This window comes from Notamacropus eugenii, chromosome 2, assembly GCF_028372415.1.
Source record: "Notamacropus eugenii isolate mMacEug1 chromosome 2, mMacEug1.pri_v2, whole genome shotgun sequence".
In the NCBI taxonomy this organism is placed as follows: Eukaryota; Metazoa; Chordata; class Mammalia; order Diprotodontia; family Macropodidae; genus Notamacropus; species Notamacropus eugenii.
The window spans coordinates 59860281-59878270 of NC_092873.1; the positions used below are offsets into that span (position 1 = coordinate 59860281).

Sequence of the window (17990 nt, forward strand, 5' to 3'; positions counted from 1 at the left end):
TGTTGTATAAGACTAACTATATTTCCCTCCATCCTATCCTGCCCCCAGTTACTTTTATTCTCTCTTTTGATCCTGTCCCTCCCCGTGTGTGTCGACCTCAAATTGCACCCTCCTCCCCATGCCCTCCCTTCCATCATCCCCCCCACCCTGCTTACCCCCTTATCCCCCATTTTCCTGTATTGTAAGATAGGTTTTCATACCAAAATGAGTGTGCATTTTATTCCTTCCTCCAGTGGAATGTGATGAGAGTAAACTTCATGTTTTTCTCTCACCTCCCCTCTTTTTCCCCAAACTAAAAAAGTCTTTTGCTTGCCTCTTTTATGAGAGATAATTTGCCCCATTCCATTTCTCCCTTTCTCCTCCCATATATTTCTCTCTCACTGCTTGATTTCATTTTTTTTTTTTTAAGATATGATCCCATCCTATTCAATTCACTCTGCGCACTCTGTCTCTATATGTGTGTGCGTGTGCATGTGTGTGTGTGTAATCCCACCCAGTACCCAGATACTGAATAGTTTCAAGAGTTACTAATATTGTCTTTCCATGTAGGAATGTAAACAGTTCAACTTTTATAAGTCCCTTATGACTTCTCTTTGCTATTAACCTTTTCATGCTTCTCTTCATTCTTGTGTTTGAAAGTCAGATTTTCTTTTTAGCTCTGGTCTTTTCATCAGGAATGCTTGAAAGTCCTCATTGAAAAACCATTTTTTCCCTGAAGTATTATACTCAGTTTTGCTGGGTAGGTGATTCTTGGTTTTAGTCCTAGTTCCTTTGACTTCTGGGATATCATATTCCATGCCCTTCGATCCCTTAATGTAGAAGCTGCTAGATCTTATGTTATCCTGATTGTACTTCCACAATACTTGAATTGTTTCTTTCTAACTGCTTGCAATATTTTCTCCTTGACCTGGGAACTCTGGAATTTGGCCACAATGTTCCTAGGAGTTTCTCTTTTTGGATCTTTTTCAGGTGGTGATCGGTGGATTCTTTAAATATTTATTTTGCCCTCTGGTTCTAGAATATTAGGGCAGTTTTCCTTGATAATTTCATGAAAGATGATGTCTAGGCTCTTTTTTTGATCATGGCTTTCAGGTAGTCCCATAATTTTTAAATTGTCTCTCCTGGATCTATTTTCCAGGTCAGTTGTTTTTCCAATGAGATATTTCACATTCTCTTCCATTTTTTCATTCTTTTGGTTTTGTTTTGTGATTTCTTGGTTTCTCATAAAGTCATTAGCCTCCATCTGTTCCATTCTAATTTTGAAAGAACTATTTTCTTCAGTGAACTTTTGAATCTCCTTTTCCATTTGGCTAATTCTGCTTTTGAAAGCATTCTTCTCCTCATTGGCTTCTTGAACCTCCTTTGCCAGTTGAGTTAGCCTATTTTTCAAGGTGTTATTTTCTTCAGCATTTTTTTGGGTCTCCTTTAGCAGGGTGCTGATCTGCTGTTCATACTTTGCTTGCATGTCTTTAATTGCTCTTACCAGTTTTTCCTCCAGTCCTCTAACATAATTTTCAAAATTTTCTGAGCCCTTTTTGAGCTTTTCCATGGTCTGAGCCCATTGAGTGGGCTGTGATGCAGAAGCCCTGACTTCCGTGTCTTTCCCTGATGGTGAACACCGCTCTTCCTCATCAGAAAGGAAGGGAGGAGAAACCTGTTCACCAAGAAAGTAACCCTCTATAGTCTTGGTTTTTTTCCCTTTTCTGGGCATTTTCCCCGCCAATGACTTGACCTCTGAATATTCTTCTCACATCCACCTCTCCTCCGGATCCTCCCAGCCAGCGCTTGGGGTCTGAGACTCAAATGCTGCTTCCCAGCCTCAGGGCTTTGGGCGGGGCCGGGCTGCTATTCAGTGTGAGATCAAGTTCAGCTGCCCAGGTGGGGGCAGGGCCACCTCACAGCTTCAGTTCCCTCAGGGGGTTTATGCAGAGAGCTTCAACAATGGATCCTGGCTCCTGCCTGCTTGGGGAGCCCTGGTCTGCTCCCACCTCCATTGGTGCCTCCCGAGGGGGCCTGAATCATGGGGGCTCCCCACTCCCCTCTTGACCCACCGAAGAGAGCCTCTCACTGACCCTTGTCACCTGTGGGTGGAGGGACCCGTGCAGCTGCTGGAGATTCTGTCCCTGAAGCCTGCTCGGATCTGCTCCTCTCGGCGCTGGGCGGGCAACGCAGGGCTGGGATCAGCTTTGCGTCCGCAGCGCGAAGAACCTTTTGCGAGAGGTTTTCAGGCTCTCTGGAACAGAAATCACGTCCGCTCCACTGTTCTGTGGCTTCTCCTGCTCCCGAATTTATTGGCAGCTCTTTTGTACAGATATTTCATGGGCTGTGGGTTCAGAGCTAGCATATTTGTGTGTTTCTACTCCGCCATCTTGGCTCCGCCCCCCAGCAGTACATAATTTCAAAACATCTCCTTGATTGGTTGTAGTTTAATGTCATTTAGATTTACAGCATATATATACATCCAGGTGTGTTGTGGCATGCACATAGTCCCCCGGGCTGTTTTATGCACTATTAATGTATAATCTGGGTACCAGAGGGCTCTTCTAGGCTGGTCATGTTCCTCAAGTGCACTTGGCATTTGGCCCTTTGGACCTTGAGAGACTTTTCCCTTTAAACTAGTGTCATTAGAGTTTCTGGCTAACCCACAAGTTCATTTTACCTCCAGGGTGGCATTATAGAACCTAGCATAATTCATATTACTTCCATGAGAAAAAGTATACAGAGATCCAACTTGGGGTCCTGAGAACAGCTAAACTCTTTCCTCTAGAAGGGGCTGGGCTTGCCAATGGTGCACCAGGAATTGTTCTGGAGATGTTGGTTAAGGTGGAGTGATCATTTCAGACGTCTTTTATCTTGGGCTCCCCAGGGGCACTCCAAGAGGGGAGAAGTACTTTTGAGGACCTGTTTATGCTTATTGAATATGGACCATACTCATGGGGGGCAGGAAATGAGACCTCTCCATATGGAGACCCCATCACCCAAGCAGACTATGGTCCCATCTCTAACATGATCTAGAGAATGACTTGGGTCACAGAGAAGTCAAACAACTGTATCCAGGGTCTTCTGGTTCCAAGGCAAGTCTCCTGTCAATGAAAAAGCCTTTCCTTTGCATCAACCCTTCCCTTCACAGCTATGGCACTCACATTTTAGTGCATTGTGACATTCTCTTTTCTCTTACTCTGCCATGCCTAGCTCTTGGATGACATGAAGGTCATCCATTGCATCCTGAGCCATCACCAGTCATCTGGATTTTGTCTCACCACTGAACTTTGATGACTCTGGAAGAGAGATTGAGGCCGAACTCTGTCTCACTTAAATCCCATTTATGTGTAAATCAAAAAATACCACCCATACCATTTTACCATTTTTATCTCTCTCAAAGTCCTGTGGCAACAGACAAGTGATGAAGCATCAAGTGAGGATATACTGGGAGCTATCATCACAACCCTGCATAACACCCAGGTAATAGTTGTCTTTTCACTTTCCTGAAGCAACACTGGGGTTCGACAGCTCCCTGCATGTCTGAGCAGCCTTTTTAGTGAGAGGAAATGGCCAGAAAAGATGCCCTAAAAATTGTCTGCTTCACCTAACCGTTTCCTGCCTACCATGACAGGCAGAGGTCCCCCTTCGTTGGAAACACAAAAAATGTACAAAAACTTCTGCAAACATGATCCCACTCACCATCAGGTACATAGAATGTGCACACAGTTATGGACAACATGAAATCCAGTCGAACTGTTGCTAGAGAGCTCATCCAAATAGCAACCCTGAGTGAAACAAGGTTGGCAAATGAAGACCAGCTTACCAGAGTCAGAGCTGGGTACGTGATTTTCTGGACTGGCTTCAGTAAATGGGAGCACTGTGAGGCTGGTGTAGGTTTTGCAATTGAAATTAATCTACTCAACAAGCTTGTATGCCTCCCAAAAGGAGTGAATGATGGCCTTATGGCAGTGTGATTGCCCCTTAAAGGAAAGAGCCATGACATCATCATAAGTGCCTGTAGTCCTACCATGACCAACTCCATTGAGGTCCAAGAAAAGTTTTATGAAGACTGGAAGACCCTCATCAACAATGTACCAAAAGAAGACAAGCTTATAATTCTGAGTGACTTCAATACAAGAGTACTCACAGACTACTGGACCTGGTTGGGAGTCCTTGGGAGGAATGGAGTTGGAAACAGCAACAGCATTGGCCACTTACTTTTGAAGATTTGCGTATCTCATGACGTTTTCATCACCCAAACTGACATCTGTTTACCTAAATGCAATAAAACTTCATTGGTTGCACCTTTGTAGCAAACATTGGCATTAACTAGACTATGTCATTGTAAGGAGAAGAGAGTATGAGTGATGAAGGCAATGTGTGGCACACAGTATGGGACTAATCATGGACTTAACCACTCCATGCTAAATATTTACATTCAACAAAAGCAGTGGCCCCAAGCAAGACAACTACTGGAAGACTTAATGTCAGCTTCTCCAAGGGGGAATAGTTTGTTGCTAACTTGGAGGGGAAGGCTGAGCCAACACAAAGTTGACAACAGTGGAGTTGAAAAGGAGTGGGCAGCTTTCAGAGATTTGGTGTTTGGCACCACATTTACTCATTCAGGCCATTTACTCATTCAGGCCAGAAGACTCACAAACATCAAGATTGGTTTGATGAAAATGATGGGGAAATTCAGAAGCTGCTCAATGAAGAATGAACTCCACAGGGTTTATCAGCAGGACAGTTCATCTATCTCTGAGAAGACAACCATCAAAGGTAAAGTACAAATGAAGCTTAGAGAGATGCAGGATTCTTGGCTCAGGAAGAAGGCAAATGAAATTTGGTTTTATGCTAGTGGTAATAATCAAAGAGCTTTTATGATGCCTTGAAGGCTATTTATGGGCCGTAGATGCATTTCACCTGCTCAGTGCTGATTGTGCCACACTGATTAGTGATAAGGACATGATCCTGGAGAGATGGGCTGAACACTTATGTTCTGAACAGACATTCGTCAATTACTGGCAAAACCACTGACTGTATATCTCAGGTTGAAATCACTCCCTTTCTAACCAAATTTCCAACTGAAAAGGCATTAGGCTTTACTCGTGTGGCAAAGGACCTAGTGCTTATTTTATCCCAGCTGAGATTTACAAGGTGAGGTAGTCCACTGAACTGAAATCTTCGAGGTTGTCGGACAAGAGGAGGTCATCCTCCAGGATTTTTAAGCATTCCTCCGTTTTCCATTAGTATAAAAGTAAAGAAAATTGATTGTCCTGTGACAACAAAGCGAGGATTGTGTCTCTAGTAGTCATTGCTGGCAAGATTCTTGCCAGAGTCCTCCTTAATATTAATAGACTGATCCTTCATCTGGAAGATGGTCATCTGCTAAATCACTGTGATTTCAGAGAGGGCTGAGGAACAGTCAATACAGTGTTTGCTGCCCAACAACTCCAGGAGAAATGTCAGAAGCAAAACAGAGGTCTGTATACAATGTTTATGGATCTGACCAGGGCCTTAGATACTGCTAGTTGTGAGGGCTTGTGGAAAATTAAAACAAAATTTTGTTGCCTGGTGAAGTTCATCAGTGTTGTACATCACTTTCATGATGGTATGCTTTCCTGGGTTCTAGATGGACAGTGTTCTCATACTTTGCCAGTCACCAGTGGAATGCAGTGAGGCTGTGGACTTGCTCCCATGCAAGTCATTTTTAGCCATGTTGTCAGATACCTTCAATGAGGACAAAAATGGCATCAAGGTCAGCTGCCACACTGATGGTAAATTATTTAACTTGAAAAGGCTACAAGTCAAGACTTGTGGAGGGAGAGTTGGCACATGATTTTTTTATTTACAGATCATTGTGTTTTCAGTGCAGCCTTTGAGGCTGAGGTGCAACAGATTATGGATCACTTCTGTGCCACTTGTGCTAATTTTGGCTTAACAGCACCAAAAAAGCACAGGTGTTCCACCAGCTAACACCACGCCATCTATATGTGGTGCCATCGATTACAGCATGTGAAGAAATTTAGAATACTGTGGACAAGTTCTGCCAGTTACCTTGGCAGTATATTTTCCAGTAACGTCCACATAGATGATGGGGTTGATACACACATTGGTAGAGGTAGCTCATTGTTTGGGAAGCATCATACAAAACCGTGAGAGAGAAGAGTTATTAGGCTGTCAGCCAAACTGAAGGTCTACAGAGCCATTGTGTTAGCTTCATTGTTGTGTGCCTGTGAAACTTGTACAGTCTACTAGTGCTGTACCAGGAAATAGAATCGCTTCCATTTGAAATGTCTTAAGAAGATTCTGAAGATCACCTGACGGGATATCGTACTGGACACTGAGGTCCTCACTCAAGCTGAACTGCCAAGTATTCAAACTCTACTGCAGAGAACACAACTCTTGACGGTCCGGCCATGTACAAGGCAGGTACTCACATCATAGTCAGAAGAAGCAGTACAAGGACACTCTCTGAGTCTCTCTCAAGAACTTTGGAATTGATTGCATAGCTTGGCATGCCCGCATCAAAGGTTTTGAACAAAATAGAATTGTGACAGCTCAAAAAAAACTTGAATTGTGCAAATTTAGAGACATCTCCCCTCTAAATGTTCATATGGACTATTTGTGCCCAATCTGTGATAGGACCTTCTGAACTTTTATTGGTCTGATTAGCCACAGTGGACACACTGTACTCTGACTCCAGCATAGTGATGTAATTTTGGTCCTTTTGAGAACAAAAGACAGCAACTAACCAAGCTAGAAACAGTATAGAGTAGCTGCAAAGAAAGAATCATGGTTAAAACACTCAAGTTCAGAGGAGACAAAAACTATGAAAGGAACCAGTAGTTAAGCCTGTGGCCTCACATATCTATGCAAAAATGTCCAAAGATTTAGCACTAAACAAGAGGGGCCAGAGGGCCAAAATACAGGGAGGCAAGTTTGATTTCATAGATATCACTGACACTTAGGATGAAGTCCATGACTGGAAAGCAGTACAACTCTAGATGAGTACACCTTATTCGAAAGAAACAGGATAGGGAAAAATGGGGATGGGATAGCATTCCAGATTAAGAATGTATTCTCTTCAAGAAATTCAGGAATGAGGGTGGGGAAACATGATGAAGAGCTTGTGGGTCAAGATCAATGAAAGAAGAATTGGAAGAGATTTTGTCATTAGGGAATATTACAGACCACCTTGGCAGAAAAGAACATACAGTGGAGTTTGGGAAATAGACGCGATATAGTAGTGAAAGGGTACTTGAATTATTCAGCTGTATTCTAGAGCCACAGAAGCTATTAACTTTTTAACTTGCTTTATAATAATTTCATAGTTAAAAAAGTGGAAGAACCAACTTGTTTAGATAGAAGTGATGGAAGCTTTTTGTGGGGTAGAGGAAGGGAAGTAATCACTCCCTCCTAGAGTTTATGTTAAATATTCCATTGTTTTCATCTATTTCTTGTTCTGTTAATCTGGGTATTTTATATTTTTGTAAATATTAATTTTACGTAAGTTATCAGTTTTGCCATATATAATTTGGTTTTCCTCTCACCAAAGTAGATGTTTTTTACTCATTTTCTTTTTAAAAACACTTCTTTTATTTTTCAGTCCAGTTTTTCCCCCTTCACATCTTTTTAATCTCTTCAGTTTTTCCGGATTTTAAATTTTGTGGGAGTTTTTGTTATCTATTGGATTTTTAAAAATTTTTTGTTGCATTTGCAATTCATTGATAGATAATCTCCAACCTGTTCATGTATTATCTCATTGTTACTTTCTTTGAGATTTTCTTTTCATTCTCTGATTTGTTCTTTGACATACCAGTCCTTTAAGATTACATTTAATCTCCAACTTTAATCCTTTTTTTACAGGCCCTTTATTGAACATAATTATTGTTGCATTGTTATCAGTAAAGTATACATTTAATATTTCTACTTGAGGTTTTTGTGCCGTAAAGCACTGTCAGTTATTAAAGGTACAAGGCTCATCTTATATCAGTCTAAACTCTTGCTATTTCATAATCTCTAGAGGTCCATCATATCTAACTTTTCTAATGTTCTACTCAGTTCCATCACTTCTAGTGTGTCTTTTGGTTAGATGTTTAAGTTCGAATGGGGGTACATTAGGAATTCCTACTATTAGAGTTTTGCTGGGTGTTTTTTTTTTTAATGAGAGAAAATTAGACTTATTAAGCACCTACTATGTGCCAGGTACTCTGCTAAGAAGTACTTGAAGATACAAAGAAAAACAAAAAGACAACCCCCATTCTCAAGGAGCTTATAGTTATATGCTTTTGACTGAGACTTGAAGGCAACCAGGGAATCTCGGCATCTAGGCAGTCTGGGTTAGAGATCCAGGGAAGAGAGAGTTCCAAGAATAGGGAACAAAAAGTGGTCAGAGTCACGAGATGGAGTGTCATGTCCAAGAACAGTATCACTGGATCACAACATGAAGGATAATAAGTTGTAAGAAGACTGGATAGGTAAATGGATTTGTTATCTATGGTGTCTTAAAGCATAATATAGCTTCCCCACTTATGTCCTCTTATCATGTCTTTTTCACTGAATCCTTTTATGAAGTCATGAATAGTTTCTCTCTCATTTGAATTCACCTATATTAGGTTTTGCTCCTGCCACTTGAATTTTTGAAGTGTTTCTTGTCAACAGCATATTTTTCCCTTTTTTTCTCATTCATTTTGTTATCCTTTTCTGTCTTATAGATGAATTCATCCCATTTGCTTTCATAATAAAGAGTCTTAATTGTGTTTACCTCCATCTTGTTCTCTTGTACTTTTTCTTGGCCTCTCACCCTACTCTTTACAAAGAAGGTAGTGAAAGAAAAAGGTGCTTATTTGACACCAGTGATCTATAATTGAAGCTTTCTGTTTCTCTCCCCCCTCTAACCCCCAACCCTCGTTTGCCTTTTCTCTTTGTTTCTTTTTAAACTTCAGTGTGCCCCTTTTTCTCTCCCCCAATACTCCGCTCTGTGACTTTGAATTTTGTTTTATTTCATCTTTTCTATCTATTTCCCTGTTGAATGTTATGTTTTTCTATAACAAATTCTTTGTGTATGCTCTGTCTTCCTTTATCTGATTCATATGAAAGTGAGGTTCATGAAATACTCATTTCCCCTATGTTCTCTGTTCTTGTTTACATTTTCTTTATATTGTGTACCCCTACCGCATGAGATAACAGGTTTCCTTCTCAAGAAAATTTCCCTTTCATTTCCTTCTTTTTCTAAGACCATCAAATAGAGTATAACTCTGTTAGACCCACCAGACTGTCTTAACTTTCTCTGTGACCTTTATTTTAAGGGTTCTGAGGAGTCAGTTGCTTATTCTCCACCTTAATATTGGAATGTAAGCGGTTCATCATCATACAGTCCCTTGCAGTTAATCAGATATTTTGACTATTTTTTGCCTCTTGTGTTTGCATTTCATAGTTTCTACTCAGTTTCAGCCTTTTTCATCAGGAGTACTTGGAAGTCCTCTCTTTTCTTGAGTCCATTATCTCTTTTATTTGATTATACTGCTTTGTCAGATAGATTGTTCTGATGATGATGATAATGATGATGACAGTGGCAGCTATGAGGATGAGGAAGCTGATGATGAAACAATAATAAATAACCTTTCTATAAAACTGTGGAATTTGTAGAGTGCTTTGCAAACATCACCTTACTTTGTCCTTAGAACAATCCTGGTTAGCAGATACTATATCATCCCCATACAGATGAGGAGTATGAGTGACACAGACACACACACACACACGCTGCCTCGGTGCCTCTTGCTTGTAAACCTTTTATCTTTTGTTTTTTTGGAATATCATATTCCCAGCTCTCCCTCCTTAATAGTGGTAGCTGCCATGTCATGTGTGTTTCTGGCTGTATAGCTCCTTGGTATTTGAATACTTTCTTTTTGGGGCTGCTTGCCATATTTGTTCTTTCACCTGAAAGCTCTGGTTTTTGGCATAGCATTCCAGGACATTTCATTTTTTAAAAAATCAAGATTTTCTAGCAGTTGTTTAATTCTTATATTACTTCTCCTGTTTTCCAGGTATGTTGTTTTTTATAGTAGTTGCTTTGTATTTTCTTCTGTTTTTATTTTTCAATCATTTTTTGTGGTTTTTAGTATTTATTATTTTGTTTGTTGGATTCATTACCTTTTGTTTGTCTCATTCTCATTTTCAGGGAATTCAATTCTTGGGTAAAATTTACCACCATCTCCTCTAAGCTATTAATTCTCCTTATCATTCTTACTTCTTGGCTATTGTTTTTTTTAACATTGCATTTTGTATTTCGTGTTTCATTTCTTCCAGGTACTCTTATAGTTCTTGTGGACAGGATCTTTTCTGTGAACATCTCTTTGGACTTGTGGAGTTAGTCTTTTCTTTTGAGTTTACCTCTTGGGCTTCTTTCAGTGCAAGGAATTTCTTCATTGTATTGGACATTGTCTTTTGTTACTCCTATCTCCACTCTTAGTTTCTGAATTGAGGTTTTGTGTTTGGGTCTGACTCTTGGTCAACCCTGTTTGGATGTGGTTCCCTAGCCCAAGATTAGGCCCCTCCTTCTATAGGAATTCTTGGATTATGGTTGAGTTTCCTGGTGACTCAACTTAGAATTTGGCTTTGGTGCCTTCTTTTGTGTTCTTATAAAGTCCTAAACCTAAAGTTTACTTTGTGCCTGGTAGTATCTTTGACAGGCCCCAATAAAATGTTGATTGTGCTGGTGGGCCTCTCACAAGATCCCAGGTGCTGCCTGGCTCTTTTTCCTGCTATGGCTTTGGGCAAGGTCCCAGCAGTCACTGGTCTGACTTTATCTCCTCTTGTGGTTCAGGTCAGGCTACTTAGGCTCTTGTTTGGGAATGGAATACTTGGTTGAGAGAGTAGGTTATAGGCCAGCACTTTTCTGTGCACTGGTCTGGCTTTGTTTCATTAAAAACCTTGAGATAGGCCCTGTCCTGGGCAGTGGTCTGTTGTCTTTGGTTGCTGGCACTATTCTGACCCTCAGTCCTGCTATGGGACTTTTCTACTTGAGCTCTTTGCTGTTCTTCTACCTTATCTTGTTTCAGTTTGGATCTTTCATGTGATTCAGGCAATATTTCTGTGCAATTCTAGACTAGGGAGGGGACTTTATACCTATTTGGTTTTGATTTTCTTCATCATTGGCCTTTTTGAGGCAGTAGAGCTTCATTGGGTGTTTGGGAGGATCTGGGCTGTTTAGGGATAAGTAAACTGACCCAGATTGGGAACAGAGTAGATCAGAGCTTCTGTGCTCTGCTGATCATTAGTGGGATCGAACCTGAGTGGCTGCTGCGTTTCCAGCCTGGGTGAGATAAGGAAACCAAGGATAAAAAACAACCCGTCGTGTCAAACTAGCCTGTGTCTGTTTTTGACTATGGTCACTAAATTGGGACATCAGTGCTTCAGATAGATTTTAACCTAGATTTTCACAAAGTATCCCACCCTTGTGGTGCAGGTCCTCATGACTTTGCACCAGGCCTGTCATCATAGCCTTCTTCCCTCCAGTCTCTTCCTGCTATATAGTCCATTCACCCTCACCATGCAGCCATCAGCTGATCTTTTTAAAATATAGGCCTGACCATTACCAGCACCTCCAACCCCCAAGTTCCCCTATCACCTCTGGGATCAATAAAAGTCCTCTTTTTAACTTTCAAAGCCTTACCTAACTTGACCTCTTCCTACTTTTCTAGACTTCTTACACCTTATTTTCTTTCGTCTACTCTGCTGTCCAGTGAGGCTGGAGTTCTTGCTATTTCATCTCCCAACTCCAAGCTTTTTCACTGTCTCCCATCCCTGGAACATTCTCTTTCCTCTTTACCTCCTGGCTTCCTTCAAGTCTCAGCTAAAATCCCATCTTCTATAAAAAGTCTTTCCTAGTCCTTCTTAATCTTAGCATCTTTCTTCTGAGATTACTTCCTCATTTATTCTGTCTATATCTGATTTGTACCTAGTTGTTTACATTGCCTCCCCCATCAGTATGTGAGCTCCCTGAGAGTAAGGACTGTTTGCGTTTTGCCTTTGTATCTCCAGCATCAAAATTAATTGAATGGTTAGGCTCAGAGTAATCATTACATGAAGAAGGTAGAGGCTAGAATATAGGTGACATTGCATGGTCTTCAACCATCATTCAGCTATTCCCCTGTTCATGGAAACTCATCTTCTTATTAGTTCTTTGCTACAACAAAATACTGCTGTAAAAAATTTATTCATATGAAGTCTTTCCCTTTGTCTCTTGAGGTCGGTGCCTAAGAGTATTCAATCACTGGCTCTTCAAGGTGTGCACAATCCAGTGAATTAGAGCAATTCACAGGCCCACCAACCCTGGATCAGTACCCATCCTACCAGGGCAGCTAGGTGATGCATTGAATAGAGCATCAGTGCAGGAGTCAGGAGAACCTGAGTTCAAATCTCACCTCAGACACTTAACACTCACTAGCTGTGTGACCTTGAGCAGGTTACTTAACCCCAGTTGCCTCATCCTGGGTCATCTCTAGTCATCCTAATGAATATCTGGTCACTGGATTCAGATGGCTCTGGAGGAGAGGTGAGGCTGGTGACGTGCACGGCTCTCCCTCACTCAAAACAAAGTCAAGTGAAAGTCATGTCATCATTTCTCTGATAGCATGGTCTTCTTTGGCATCAAAGGACAAACACACATCCATCCTACCACAGACCCTCCACCAATTTTCATTTTTCATTTTCTCAACTTTGCCAATCTGGGGGATAAGGTAGAACCTCAAATTTTTTTAAAAATTGAAATAATTTTTAGTGATTGGAGAATTTCGGTTACTGGTATGGCCATTGATAATATAAGAAGAATTCAGTAAAGATAAAAGTTTTATACTTTGTACTCACATAATCAGCCTCACATAGGATGAAGAAGGCATGATCAGACAGCATCTTGGAAAAGATTCGGAGGCTTTAGACTTCAAGCTTAGCATGAATCAGCAGTGGTGCCCCAAAAAAGTGGTGTGATCTAGAACTGCCATGGAACAAGTAAGGGGTGATTCTCCCTCTGTCATTTACCCCAATTATAGACCACTGCTGAAGTGTTGTGCTCAGTGCTGGTGCCATACTTGAAGAAGGACTTCAGTAAGCTAGAAAATGTCCCAGAGGCAGCCCCCAGAATTGGAAAGTGCCTTGACTCAGTGTTATCTACTGTGTGGCCACTCGTTGGGGACCTTCTAGTGGAGATTTATGCTTGGCTTAGACAAGAAGTCTCCAGTTCTGTGATTCTGGGTTAGAACAAATTAAATCTTGATGGTCACATAAGTATTAGTAGAACTCAAAATGTCAGTTTTCAAAATCTTAATGACGATGGATCAAGCATCAGAAGAAGCATGTTCCATGAAGAATATGAGTGAAATGGACTTCCCTCCTTTAGGAAGATTTTGACTTTCTGGTTTTTCATGCACAACTTTGGAAATTGCTTTCTGGTGTCTGCCTGGAATTGTGACTGATGCTCTGTAAAACCCAAGTAGTGTGATGTTGCCTTTGTTGTGCTGTAAAAATGGTAGTTCCTGCCCTTCATACCATAAAGTTTCCATTGTAACAAATGTGCATAAACTGTGATAAAAGGGAAACCTGTTTAAAAATGTAGTCGTTGAAGTTGTGATGTCAACCCTTCAGTGAGCACTGTAAGCAAAGACTCATCTTCCTGTTTGACCACTTCTGTCCAGAGAACGTATTTTCCTAGTAAATAAAGTGACATTCCATTTTAGACCCATAAAAGAGTGACCTGACGTAAAGATTTGAAGGGGGGGGGGGGGGTTGGTAACACTCTCTTAGAAGCCAGATTTCCAGAGGAATCCTGTTTCTGTTTGTAACAGCAAAGGCGACAGCAGCGGGAATTGATGAAAGCCCTGCAGCAGCAGCAACAGCAGCAGCAGCAACAGAAACTGTCTGGTTGGGGCAATATCAGTAAACCTGCAGGCACAGCTAAATCCTTGTTAGAAATCCAGCAGGAGGAGGCCCGGCAGATGCAGAAGCAGCAGCAGCAGCAGCAGCACCAGCAGCCCAACAGGGTCCGAAATCCCCCGGTGAGCCCCCTTTCCTCAGCACTCCCTCCACAAAAGGCTGTTCTATTTGATCTGCTTTCTGGATCTCTCTCTTCCCTTGTCATATCTCCAAACACATTTGTTCTTGTTTCTCCCTAGCACTCTAACCTGCACACCAGCATCGGGAATTCTGTCTGGGGCTCTCTAAACACTAGCCCACCTAGCCAGTGGGCATCAGATCTCGTTAGTAGTATCTGGAGCAACGCCGATACCAAAAACTCCAACATGGGATTCTGGGATGATGCTGTGAAAGAAATGGGGCCAAGGAATTCCAGTAAGAACAAAAGTAACTCCAACCTCAGGTAGGTGCTGGCCTTGTCCATCATCCTCATGATGACGACTGCTCTGCCTTCTTCTACTTGGTGATCCCAATCATGAATTCCTATTTCTTTATGGCAAATTAGTTTGTCTAGCCTATTCTCTCAGAAAAAAAAAGTCTTTAATGGTAGATTTCAGAGAAGGTTCTTCAGTGGCTGCTGTTGGTTATCTAACTGCATCACAGTGGGTTTTATCAGAACATTACTTCCCTTTCCACTTTTCAAGTGAGTTAGAAATTCATGGTCACCACATGACTTGTCAGGGTGGGATTCAACTCATTGAACATGGTTCACTCACTTATTCAGGGCTTCAGACAATTACACTAGCAATCTTTGTTTTCCTTACAAATATAAACCTAAAAATAGCACCATACCTTGTCACTCCTGTGACTCAGCTGGATTGGGTCAAAGCACGTCCTCCAGGTGCTGCCCACTGTGAAACAGCAGCCAGGCCTTCTCCAGCATGAGTCTCAGCATCCACTACACTGATTTCTCTTATTATGAAGTTTGTTATCATTTATTCAGTCATGTTCAACTCTGATTCCGTAGATTTGTCTGTGAGGTTTTCTTGGCAGAGATACTGGAGTGGTTTGCCATTTCCTTCTCCAGTGTGTCTCCATTTTATAGATGAGAAACAGAGTAAAGTAGGGCTTAAGTGACTTGCCCAGGGTCATACAGCTAGTATGTGTCTGAGACCAGATTTAAATTCAGATCTTCCCAACTCCAGACTTCACCACTCATCTGTGGCCAATTTATTAAGTAATTTGTTGAAATTTTTGCTGCTACATTGTGTGTTTGTGTGTGTATATCTGTGTATATCCATATAGATCTGTGGATTCCCTCCCTTCCTTCCTTCCTTCCTTCTCCATCTATCCTGTTTCACCTTTGAAAGTAACAAGTTCCCTAAATGTATGTCAAGGGATGTATCCATCCAGGATGAACAAGTCTGTGCTCACTTTTCCCCAGCACTGTTCTTTGTCATGGTTTATCATTGGTGTCAGGCTCCTTTTTCCTTTTTCTTTCATTACAAGGCATATGGGTTACATAGCCTTTCTGAATTAAGTGAATATATTTGCCAGTGTTATTCACTTGTCTTGTACCAGTTAAAATGGTGTCTGAGTGAAGAACTGATTTGAGTCTAATTGTATTTAGAAGTCTTTCTCATTGAGAAATCTGAATCTACTAGCCAAAGAGCTGCCTCAGAATTGAGGCCTTCAGGGCTGCTGTTTGTGAGGAGGGCCCCCTCTGGGTACCCAGCCTAAGGAAACTCTCATTCAATTCAGCCCATCCCCACAGTCCTCCATCCAGACCAGCCCCCTTTTGTGGTCTTAGCTTTGTGATGGGCTTAGGAGTGTCTCTTTCTGGGAATGTAATGTCACATTTCTCTTTGCTTTGCTTTAGTAAGTCCATAGGTGTTTCTAGCAGACAAAACAAGAAGGTAGAGGAAGAAGAGAAGCTTCTGAAACTCTTCCAGGGAGTTAATAAGGCCCAGGATGGATTCACCCAGTGGTGTGAGCAGATGCTTCATGCGCTGAACACGGCCAACAACTTAGACGGTAAAGGGCAGCAGAGGCATCGGGAACCAGGGAGGGAAGGGGTGTTGTGCCCCATGGGGGGAGGGGCGAGCGATGCCTCCTTTGGAAAAGAAAAGCATTGCTTTGTAGTGTGAGCATGAGCAACACAAATGCTAGAAAATCCATGGAGTGTCCTGAAACCCAAGGTAATCTGACTGTCTTTTGCCCAAGTGAGCAAAAGCTCTGGCTTTTACCTTAGGGTATAGCTAGGATTTCTGTAATTGAGTATATTGCTAATTTATACACTTTTAAACATTTCAGTTACAACACTGAGTTTTTGGGTTTTTTTTAAATTACCCCAGACATTTTTATTTAAGTCCATCTTTGCATCCATCCTCCTCTTGCACACAGCCCCTAGTCTCATCATCAGTCCTTTTTTCTCTTTGTGTTGCAGTTCCCACATTTGTTTCTTTTCTGAAGGAAGTGGAATCCCCTTATGAGGTACATGACTACATCAGGGCCTACTTAGGAGACACCTCTGAGGCCAAGGAGTTTGCCAAGCAGTTTCTTGAGCGCCGTGCCAAACAGAAAGCAAACCAGCAGCGGCAACAGCAGCAGCCGGTACGGAGCCTGACATTTGCCTAGGGTTGGCTCTTTTCTGGTAATGTCCAAGTTGAATCCTGTATGACCAGTCTAAGAGGAAAGGACATGTCCTCTTAGTTGTGTGTCGGTTCTTGTGTCTGAGTGGTGTTTAGGGGATAGAAAGGGGAAGGAAAGGCATTTTAGCCAAGGGGAATAGTGTGGATAGAGGCCTAGAAAAGGAGTACTCAGGGGGCTGAGAATTTCATTTGGGTTGGAGCTTAAAGGGCTTGGAAGTAGTCGGATTATCTAGACTAAGGATGACCCAGCAGGCTGGCGCCAACTTCTGGAGGAGTTTGAGGACCAGCCAGAAGGTTCTGAACTTAAGTCTGCAGAGAATCCTAGTACTTCTGGCCTCTGAGCCTTTTTGACCTGTCGCTATTGTCTACCCTCCTAGCCCCCATTATCAGTTAACAGGTCTTCTGGATTCTCCCTCTCCATCATCGCTCTCACAACCCCAGCATTAATTAAAGTTTCCATTGCTGCTTGCCCAGACTGAGAGAAAAGCTTCTGCATTTTTCTCTGCTGCCAGAGTTTCTCTTCTCTGATCCCATTATCCATATAGCTGTCAAATGAATATTCCTTCAGTGACCTCTACTATAAAATTTTTGAGAGAGTAGCGTTGAAAGTCTTCCCCAGACTGACTCCTACCTACATGCCTTCCCAGAAGGCCTTTCCTGATTCCAGCGACCATCCCTTTACCTTCATTGGCAGCATTGTCTCACTCTTGAAATTACTCCTTATTTTACTTATCCATGTCTGTTCTATGTCATAAGTTCTGGGAGCGCAGGAACTCGCTTTGGGTTTGTTGAATTGAATTAATAAGCAACCATTTGCTTTTTTCTCAGAGGAGTAACGTGACCAAATCTCTATTAGAAAGATGGGAGGAATGGATTAAAGGAGGGAGATTTCACTGAAGATATTTGTTATCTCTCCAAAGTAGGGAGAGCTTGAAACAAAGTGATGTTCAGCTGAGCAGGCAGGAGCAGTTCAGGCTTTTCTTGGTCTTTGGGGAAAAGCCAGTTGATCATCTCTCTTTTTCACCCTTGTGCTCATTTCTATCAAATTGGCAAAGGATATATTGAATATTTGCTCTACTTGACAGTTTGGTGGCCCAGTGGATAGACAGCCAGGGCTAGAGTACGAAAGACTGGAGTTCAGATCCTGCCTCAGACAGTAACTGTGTGATGCTGCCTAACCACTCTGCCTCTACTTGTCTCACTTTCTTTATGTGTAAAGTGGGGGTAATAATAGTACCTCCCTCCCAGGATCAGATGTAATCATTAGAAAGGGCTCAGTCTGACGCCTGGTGTGTAGTAAGTGCTAGATTTACATCAGGTATTATTGTCATCATTAGTGTTATAATAATTATTATTATTCAGCACTGAATTGCATCTCATGGGATATACAGGGGAACACAAAGGCATGGTCTCGGTCTTCTAGATACATAGTCTTCTTGGGGAGAG

At 41.8% G+C, this 17990-nt stretch overlaps 1 protein-coding gene across 7 annotated transcripts in view; it reads left to right on the forward strand.

The window, feature by feature from the left end:
- The window catches only part of GIGYF2 (GRB10 interacting GYF protein 2), a 169022-nt gene that overhangs the window by 145342 nt on the left and 5690 nt on the right, over window positions 1-17990 (forward strand). For all 7 annotated transcript variants that reach the window (XM_072640524.1, XM_072640519.1, XM_072640522.1 and 4 more), the window contains 4 exons: window positions 13827-14036; window positions 14154-14356; window positions 15773-15927; window positions 16340-16506. In XM_072640524.1, coding sequence (XP_072496625.1) covers window positions 13827-14036; window positions 14154-14356; window positions 15773-15927; window positions 16340-16506 — 735 coding nt within the window. The remainder of the gene's footprint in view (window positions 1-13826; window positions 14037-14153; window positions 14357-15772; window positions 15928-16339; window positions 16507-17990) is intronic.